The sequence below is a fragment of the Amia ocellicauda genome, chromosome 12, assembly GCF_036373705.1.
Source record: "Amia ocellicauda isolate fAmiCal2 chromosome 12, fAmiCal2.hap1, whole genome shotgun sequence".
In the NCBI taxonomy this organism is placed as follows: domain Eukaryota; kingdom Metazoa; phylum Chordata; class Actinopteri; order Amiiformes; family Amiidae; genus Amia; species Amia ocellicauda.
In genome coordinates, this window is record NC_089861.1 from 24,465,007 (window position 1) to 24,475,555 (window position 10,549).

The following is a 10,549-nucleotide window of genomic DNA, read 5'->3' on the forward strand; positions in this document are numbered from 1 at the left end:
CCCCAATTCCTGCGATTCCTGCAATATGACCCCGATGGGACACCTAACTGGATCCTGCCCCTTGTCCTGGCATCTGAAAAGTCTGCCAATGGTAGCAAGTACTGCAACTTAATAGATGGAGTTCTCGCCAACTACCACTTCTGACAGACCTCGTGCCATCAGGCAATCCAACTTTGAGGCGACTGTCATCAAGACCTATCGGTGACAAATCAACCCGAGGGGCACACCGAGGGCTAGATTTGGAGATTTGCATCTGAGTGATTGCAGTGCAGTGTGGGGACAATAGAAGGATCTCAGACCCTCTATCATATGTTGACAATCTGTTGCTTCTATAAGGGAGGGTCTGTTCTCTCTCCCTGTTGTACCTTGTCTGTTCTTCCTGTGTTTCAGCAGCTTCTTCAGCAAGGCCACACACTCCCTCCTGTCTTTGACCGACCCAGTTGCTGGGGAGCTGTCTGTCAGGCTGCTGTTGTCCAAGTCCTCTCCATTGTGGCCATAATCATCAAACACCGTCACACGCCCGTCGTCCTCCAGCACACAGCCCCGCCTCCTCTGCAGCACTGAGGCAACTCCTGAAAAAGGGGTGGGAGAGTGGGAAAGATAACCATAATACTCAGCACTAACTCTTAAGAGGATGAAAAACTTCACAAATTGTCTAAGCACCATAGGGGAATATATACTGTGCAGAGGGAGGCAGGTAACAGGGTTTTGAGTGCTGGACCAATTGGAAGAGGAGGAGGATGGAACAAGTGCACATGGGTTGTGAGGAAGGTTAATTGGATGATTGATCCTGGTGCTGGGGAATGTGAGAGACAGGCTTTAGTATTCGGGCGAGAATGACCTCTGGTGGTGAACTGATGTAGGGTGAAGTGAAGCTGCTGTAATAACTTGCTTAATTGGAATGATTGTGACTGATCGGTTGAGGAACTCGTACACCAGGTGTGGTACCTTTTAAAAGGAGCTTGCACTCTTAGCCGTAATGTGTTGAAATTGTACATAAAAAAATGTGTTAACAGTCCTATGACACAATATGTGCAGGGTACTGTCTTTCTTCTAACACAACCGAAGTGTGTTATTTATTTTTAACCACAATCCTCTGCGAAATGTGTCTCAACCAACCGCCTCCACAGGCCCTTCACTGAGGACAGGTCTGCACAACCTGCTCTGTGGCCACGACATTACGACAGGTGAGCAACATTAATTTATTTTAATCCTCAGTTTGAGTTAATTTTAAAATTGTAACAATTATTTTCACTCCGTTATTGATGGACACCAAACGAGCACGATGGGTCGAATGACCTTCTCTCGATTGTAAACCTTCTTCTGTCCTCTACTTAACACCGCGGAAGAGCCCGGTACCATGCGAAACCCAAACACTCCGAATTTCGACATTTAAACCTGTAAGTTCGGGTTTAACATGAGACATTGTTGTTTAGTGTTTTCTTGCCATGGCACCGGGCTCTTCCGTACAGATATAACGTGTAGACGAGATTGTCTTGAGGGGTTCTTTGCCCCGGTTCCACTGGCTTAAGCGCCGTGTCTGCCATGATTGTAAACAGCGTAATAAATACACGTTTCTGCTCAGAGATGTTGTCTACACGTTCAGCTCTTCCTAACGTTATATTCAGACAAGCATGTTCACATAAGAATACGTTTACATGCGCAACAATAATACTAAATAGAAAACATGTATGGTTATTATTATTAGTGTATATGTATTTTAAACGGCACAGCGTGACTCCCTTAATGCATTACTTACTACAGATTTGTAACTACAAACGATACTTTTTGACGTATTATTTATAATGTACTTATCAGACGTCCTTAACCAGGGCACGTTACAGTTGGAACAAAATACACACGTTTCACATTAATCATCCAGATACAATGTAGCCGGTTATAATTGAACTAAAGTGCGCGCGTCTCAGTTATGGCGTTTATGGACGCATTTATTAAAACAGTCCTTATGTTTTAGAGGGAAACCCAGATCTGCTGCATTTATTAATTAATTAATTTATCTTGTAAATGGGCACGTTAACTGAATCGTGTTCCTTCGCACGGATTGTCCTGAACACATTCACTCACACAGCCTGAAACACAGGCCAGCTGTCATACAATATTAATACCATCGGCTGCTGATGCGATTATTATCCTTCAGTTTATTGGAACTAGTCAGCGCTGCACCGGTCTGTTAAATCAGTGTTTAATGCACTCGGATATTAACTGTATCAGTCATTGTTTCTGTACGTGGATTTCACTCCGTGCTGCTAATAAAATTGTAATGTCTTCGTGATCTTCCGATACAATGTATGTGATCTCCTCCCTGTGTCTCCAGTCAAACACACACCTCCAATTCTCAAAGTGAATCATGTCCTCAGTGGACGGACGCTTACGGACACGTCCAGCACCAGCCAGTTAACCGGCACTAAACACGGACACGTCCGCCAGGGGAAACGGGGCACTAGTGTTAAGTGGGCGATTCGACATTTTTAGAAGGACAGCTTATAGCAGTAGTAGAGTAATGGTTGTATACCCACTATTAAAAACGAGAATTTAAGTACATTATGCCGGTAATGCAATATTGTAACGATTGCGAAGCCAGTCCTCAGTGGTGCAGGAGACCACCGCGGTAAAGTTAACTTGACATTTGATAGTTTGATTTTCGACTCACGCTACCCGACATGAATGAAAAGAGCTGTATTTCCCCAACCACAACAGCTAGCCTTTTCAAATCAACTTTCACATGAAGACGACCAATTGTGAATTCTTTCACAGCCTTCGTTTTACTTGTGAATCATAAGAGACATGTGTGAAAATCAATAACATCACATATATGCAACCAAACTCGCGGAATCATTGAAAAAAAATATGTATCTCCCTCCCACAGCAAAGACCAATTGTGAATTGTTACACAGTATCGGTTTTACCTGTGAATACACTCTTAGAACAAATGTGTTAAAAACAACACATGGTGTGTTGTTTTTTAACACATTACTGAGTGTGATTAAGGACAACACATGTTGTGTTAAAGTTAACGCAAGCTGTGCGGAATATTAGCACAAATGTGTTATTTCATCAACACATTTATGTTAATTTTACTCCGAAGATGTTGGTTTTGTGTAGGATTATTAGCACAAATGTGTTATTTCATGAACTCTGTAATATGTTAGTTTTACTCAACACGTTGGCTTATTAAAGCTAAACAAAATATTAATTTAACAAAGGAAAATATGTGGTAGTTGTTTCATGTTAACGGAGAAACCTTAATATAAATTACTATTGCAAACATGTAGCAGATGTCTTTGTCTTAAGTAATTTATTGCGTGCAAAACAAAATTAGTCAAACAATTTATGTAAGACTTAGTACAGTATATAAAATTAAATCATTTGAATTCATTTTACTTATTTACCCTAAATATGCTTTTCTGAAAATTAGTATTATCATGTCAAATAATGCATAATACAATATTTTTTATATACAGTTATATACAGCATATTATGCATTAAACATCTGTGGGATAATCCACTTTTTAAATCTGTTAAACGTCTAAATATGGATATTTTAAATCTGTAAATAACATTAATGAATAATTAATAATAAATGCATAAAAAACGGTAAATATGTTCTACATTCAATGTTGGCAAGTATAACACCGACTCAGTGCAGTACATGTTGTCGTTGCTGGCGCTGATGGCGCTGCTCAGATGCGGCTCAACGCGCTTCAGTCCCGTGTGGAGGAGACGCGTCTGCACAGCAGGCCTATGGGCAGGTCGAAAGTGAAGTAACATGATCATGTATCAGTTTCTATGTTTGATGAAACGATTAAGTATTATTTAAACGTCACTATATAAATTGAAATCTCCCTGAGACACAATACAGAAACACATTGTAACGCACTGGGGGTGACCGGCAGTGGCTGGCTTCACAATCGCCACAATATCACATTACCGGCATATTTAATTCTCGTTTTTAATAGTGGGTATAAGACTATTACTCTACTACTACTTTAAGCCCACGTAACACTAGAACCCTTCACAAAAAATCTGATCTACACGGAAGATCCCTGGGCCATGTCAAGAAAAAACAAAACAAGCACGTCTCATGTTAGACCCGAACTTTAGAGACTATACATTTTAATGACGAGTTTTAAAGTGTTTTTGTTTCACATGGTACCGGTCTCTTCCGCGATATTAACTAAGCACATAAGAAAGTTTACAGGCCATTCGACCCATCCTGCTCGTTTGGTGTCCATTAATTACTCAGGGTTTTTTCTTCTTACAATTGTAAAATTAACTCAAACTGAGGATTAAAATAAATTAATGTTGCTCACCTGTCGTAATGTCGTGGCCACAGAGCAGGTTGTGCAGACCTGTCCTCAGTGAAGGGCCTGTGGAGGCGGTTGGTTGAGACACATTTCGCAGAGGATTGTGGTTAAAAATAAATAACACACTTCGACTGTGTTAGAAGAAAGATGGTACCCTGCACATATGTGTAGAAAACAACGCAACATGTCATGGGACTGTTTTTTTATGTACAATTTCAACACATTACTTCTAAGAGTGCAAGAATAATTTAAATCAATTGGTTGTTTTTATTCGGGTACTTTCTATGTTCGGTTTCTTTCAAATGTCTTTGGAAAAGTTGTTTACGAATGTTTTGTTATTGTTCTTATTGTCTTTGTTATTCATGAATAACAATGTGTGGGGGAGATTTATTTTCACAACATATTACTAGGCATAAATAATTCCCAATGTGTCTCATGATTTGTTTTTATTGATTTTAATTGTAAATCCATACTATCCACAGGTACAAAACATTCTGAAACAATTAACTGGTCTTCACAAAGTTATTTTTAAAATGCTGTGGGAGTAGCCGATGATGCACTGTTGCTAGTGGTGGTTAGGGATATCAAGCAATGTCAGGCATGTCACAAATGTTTCTTGGTATTCACAGGTAAATCGCACTGTGAAACAATTCACATGTTCTTTTTTTAAATGATAGTATATTTTAACCCTGTATCTGCTGTGGTTGGAGAGATGCATATTTTTTTCAATGATTCCGGGAGTTTGGTTGCATATATGTGATGATATTGATTTTCACATTATTCTGATGATTCGAACCCATTTCGGGTTTCACCCAGTTCCCTTTATAACTCCACATCGACGCTGTTGGTGTTTGAACCTGAACGTCCGACTTTTCTCAAAATATATATTTGTTTCTCTCTCTTCTGTATGTTATTTCTAAATGACACTTCTTTATTGTGTGTGCCAAATTCTGTCTTATTTTTAGTAGGCCTACCTCATTTTTAGCACCAGCATTTAACCTTGAAGATTGTTGAAAAAAAGAAAAAAAGTATGGTTGTACCTTTGAATCTGTTCATGCTTCACTATTGGTTTAGTGCGTTTTTCCCCCTTCATTCAAATTGGTGTATCGACATTGCTCCCTTTTTCTTGTGATTGTGCGATCTCCTAGGCGGTCCGTGTAACTATTTTAATTTATGCATGAAATTCCCACAGAAATGGCTTCCCTATTTCGAACGGGAAGTTTGAAAGAATTGTTCCAGGAAAGGGTGTAACAAGGAAGTGTCACAAAAAATAATAATATGACAAGACCCACAGCTCACCTGGGGGGTCTCCCAGCTGCAGGAGTGTTTCCATGAACCTGGCCTTTTCCTCTCTGCACATTCGGTCTCCCCTCTCCCAGTCCTCTGTCCCGAGTGCGGCTGAGACCCACGGCTGCGTCGGCCCCAGGATCTCCTTCTCTGGCTTGCACCGGGCGACCGGCAGCCCGTCCAGCAGAGTGGAGTGCAGGAAGGGGCCAGATGGGGAGAGGAGCGCGCCCATGTGCACCAGGGCATGGGGGGCTGTGGGAGACGGGAGACGGAGAGTGGCAACTGAACATTAAACAAATGTATGAATGCAATACAGGTACCGGGGCACTTGACTCAACCTGAACTGTACGGTGTCTCTCCAGGACCAGGGCTGCAGACCCTGCTATACTGTACTGTGCCAAACTCTAAATAAAGCAGTACAACTCACATGCGTTCCCTGTTCCCATCAAGAGGAATAGAAAAATCAATTGAATTACAGCAACAACGGACTTCATTGATGAGGTAAAGGAAAAAATCCCAAGCAGAGGAAACACACAAAATGATGAGAAGTGTTCAGGAATTAGGTTTGTGTGCCTGGGGCTCACACCACCAGAGCCACGTTTCCAGCACCGAACACGAATTGTTCTGTGGAGACAGAGAAAATATCAGACCCTAAACAGATTTAAATGTATTTTTCTACCATAATAATCATAACAGCACATATACACTGTAAAAAATTGAGATGTTTTATGATGTTCCAGTGTTAAATGCAATGTTTAATAGTTAAACGCAGCATTTTAAATATAAACAACCATAAATACAATAAATAAACACATTGTGGTCTGAATTGTTAATGCATGTTTTTGAACAGATACGTTAACTTTAAAATGCAATGTTTTCAAATGAATTGCTATAAACATGAGAAACAAAATAAAAAAGGATAGGATATGCATTATTACATCAAACGTTGATTTAATTATGTAGCCTGCCAAAGAAATGTGAAAACTATTTAAATCAAGAGGTTACACCGCTCGATTTTAAACGTTATAAGTGATTTAAGTATTGTTCCGATTTCGGCCAGGAAATAAGGTAGGCACACGCTTGTTTTATATTTTTCGTTTCATATTTGTATATGTACCTTCTATTGATCACGCAAAGGCATGGAAACGATCTAATTCAGAACACTGGAAGGGTTTTATTTTCCTTCTCGGAGGTTGCTGCTATGTAGCTGCTTTTGAGGTAAGGAATACACGATTGCAATAGCCTAACTCCTTTAAATTAAATCCTCCTTCTAGACTGTGAACGATTATTTTATTTGAAAAACATAACAAAAACATGTACATGTCTAGCTCGGTTATTTGTTTAACTATACCTGTACGCGTGTAGCCATTGGTTTAGTCTACAGTAGTTAAGTTAGTACTATCATTATGAGATGACTCCGCGGCACCGTTGAAAAGGCCAGTCTCTTTCTGCAATGCACTAAGCTTTAATAGCAGGTGTGTTAAACATAATTTAACGTAAACAATTTTGCGTAACATTCACCAACCAACGCGTTTAAATTAAATCAAGCTACAACTATGTTTTGTTTTAAACCTTCAAACCCAGTCAGTTGTCGCTAAGGCAGAGCGAGCGCGCAGGCGCAGTTACAGTGGTGAGACACTGCGTTGCCATATGAATTGATAATATACATGTGATTGTATAAACACAATGGAACAAATGAACGACTTAAAGTGCACGCTGTGCATGTGGCGCTTTAAAATTAATCCCTACAGATCTTTTACACAGCACATAGTACGTTGTCATAGACATGATCCAAATTTCAGTGTCACCTGTACATAGGTACATTTTCATATAATTTGTATACATAGAAATGTGCTGATTATGTGACTTATCATTATATAGTCAAAAGTGCATATATGCATGTTCTAGAACTTGTATACAATATTTAATTTGTGTGTAATGTCTGAAGTATTAAGTGCAATATACTTAGTATTAAAAAGTTAGTGTTGTGAGATTAAAAAAAAACAATAACTGCATTTTCAATTTGCAAATTGTATATATATGTGTATATAGGTCAGCAAAAAACGAAGCATACCAGAAGGCAAGTGCAGAGTAGTGCTAGAGGAGGACGGAAGTGAGGTGGATGAGGACAAAGTGCTGCAGTACTGTCAGGGAAAAGTACTACAGATACTTCAGGAGCATGAGACGTGGATGCCTAGCCAGTCAATACCCCCATTGACTCAGTCAGCTCAAGACACTGGAGCATAGGCCCAGCAGGAGATGGTTTCAGGACCCAGTGTTGAGGATAGATTTCCTGGCAATGCACCTTTTGCAAATATAAGTGGTATTTAAAGTACTTATTGTTTTTCTTAATAAATGAATTCTAAGCAGGGTCTCAGAAAGAGATTTAATACTGTATTTCTGCTAGTGATATGTAACCAATTTTGTTTCCAGTATTTTATTTTTATTTTTTTACCTAGTGTGGTTTGGGTAGTGATTCCTGATCATACAGACATATTAAATCTGCTTTTATAGTATTTGGAATGAAGTAAATCTAAATGCAGTGCAAGTAATATAGGTTTAAGTTAATTGCTTTTGTTTAGCATACATTTTAGCAAAATTCTGTGTGTGCATGTGTATATATGGTTACTACTCCATAAGTGTGGGGGAATAACCACTTGCACTCTTACACATTGTGTTACGGTATCAGGCGAATTACCTATTGTTTTATTTGAAGGTATTAGGGTTCGAACGTGATGACATTACGCTGTGACGTAAGTACGTTTTTTTTCACAGGCACTAAGCTGATGTTGATGCTTGTTAGAAAAGAAGAAAGGTTATGCAGAATAAGCACTGAGCAACGTTTTGTTTGTTTTCCACAACGAGAGAGATGGTGAACTGCGCACTGGAGTTCAACACTACTAATATTTGCATTATTATTGCATAAATTGTTATAAAATATTAAAATAATACATTTGTTTTAGGGAGAGCTGAAGGATAAAGCTGTTCTGCAGTACTTGGAACAGGAGACGGCATTCTGTAAGGGAAGATGCGAAAAGACAACTCCTGTTACTGAGAAGAAAGAGGTATTCATATATGATTATTGTGTTTTAATTACAACCATTTCTTTAAGCACTTTCTGGAGGTCCTTCAACACTACAGTGAGCGTGTCCCTTTCTACTAGCCTGCGTATAAGGATGGATCTGCTATGGCATTCAGCAGCAGGATACCGGACAGCCCCAGCGTGTTCTGCGTGGCTCCGGTGGCAACTTTACGGGTGAAGCCCAGCCAGTCTCACAGTGTCCCGGTAAACAGGGGGCTGATCTAGTCATCCGACAGACCAAGCGGACCAGGCGGAGTTCGTCTCAATACCGGTTTGATGGTGACGATAGAGAAGCTGCACTTCTTGTAAATCAAAGCGAAATCGTTTCCGTTTACTGTAAATCCCCGAAGCCGCGAGAGTATCTGTCCGTCAACACGGTGATTGTTCTTGGTGTCCCTATTACTCACCAGTAAGGTTAGGCAAGTGTCCTTTCTAATAATCCATAGATACTATCCTGCTTCACTACTTAAAAGAGGGATATTGATATACAGTGGGGCGCCACTGTATACACAAATAACGGTTGTAATGAAATTATAACTTTATCAAGTGTAATACTGGGGTCTTGACCAAGCTGAATATCTAGATAGAAAATAGATAGCTATACAGCACAATTAGCCTACCTTCTACAGCACGAATACACTCTACTGTTTCACTAACAGTCTCCTGTGTTGGCCCTGATTAAAGCACTTCTCCGCTCTTGCTCATACCGGCTCTATCCCGCTGCGCGCAGTAGCACACGATCTGACCGTCATCAGTGCGTTCCGTGAACGGGACACAATTAAGAAAATCAGTCCGCTGCTCCGTTTAGTCATTATGAACCCATTGAAAGGTGTTCACAGCATTCGTACTGTACTTGATCGGTTTATATATAGTCGCTAACATTGTTTTTTCGTTTTATTATTGTTATCTGTATTTTATTGTGATTTTATTGTTACTGTTAGCTTTTCAGTGTTGTTCAATGTTAAATGCAGTCAGCTTATCAAACAATTCAGGTAGAGAAATGAAAAATTATAATATAGTGAGTATAGTACATATTTATTATTATGATTTAATAATAATAATGTGAGTATATTATTATTATGTTCATCTCTCTACATGAGCTCACTGCATTCTTACCAGATTGGAGGAACCGAAAATACTTCTTTCTGTAGTTCCACCAACAGAGGTACCTGAACATATTTGCTTTAGTGTAATACATGTGTAAGCCTGTATCGATGATAACTGTTAAAACAATGTATGTTGAAAAATGTACATTGGAACACAATGGATATGTAAAAAGTACGGTTGGCCAGTATATATTTTATACACAATGTAAATAAAACTGTATATTGTACTGATATTTCACGGTTTCATGAAGATCTTACTTCCATCCAGATCTGCTTCCACAACGTTCTCTCCAGTAAAACGTCTGTATTATTTGTGATGTTTTGGTCTTTAAAATCATTTTAATATTATTTAATCATTCAATGTAATGTAATTTAATAATTTAACCGTTATATAGGCGTAGGCCTAATGGTATCATAGCTCAGTATGTTCCCAAACCACCTTCATATCTTAAACTTACCCCGTCGATAAAGTCGCAAGAACTCAAACGGTCTCTGTAAAGTCTCTCACACCTGTCTTGTGTGGGTCTAGAAAACGCACTGCTATAGTCTCAGGCCCCAAAGTTTACCGACACACACACACACACACACACACACACACCTCCAGGGACACGTCGGGCTGTGCAATGTCGAGTGCCCATGAGAACGGTCCGTATTCTTATTTGTATTCTTCTCTCTTCGAGTTTTGCGTTGAGCGCTGTGGTGGGAATTGCGCAAACACAAACAGCACATACTTCTCATACTTCTCATTA

General features: G+C 39.4%; 1 protein-coding gene across 3 annotated transcripts in view; it reads right to left on the bottom strand.

Annotated features, from left to right (window-relative positions):
- LOC136764656 (uncharacterized) overlaps nt 1-10,531 on the bottom strand; it is a 65,846-nt gene extending 55,315 nt beyond the window's left edge. Inside the window, exons 1-4 of one of the 3 annotated variants that reach the window (XM_066718887.1) lie at nt 10,399-10,531; nt 6,040-6,236; nt 5,625-5,864; nt 366-572 (exon numbers count right to left, since the gene is read on the bottom strand). In XM_066718887.1, coding sequence (XP_066574984.1) covers nt 366-572; nt 5,625-5,864; nt 6,040-6,236; nt 10,399-10,529 — 775 coding nt within the window. In that variant the 5' untranslated portion in view covers nt 10,530-10,531. The other 2 variants (XM_066718889.1, XM_066718888.1) reach the window with 2 other exon arrangements.
- Nucleotides 10,532-10,549: the final 18 nt, after the last annotated feature.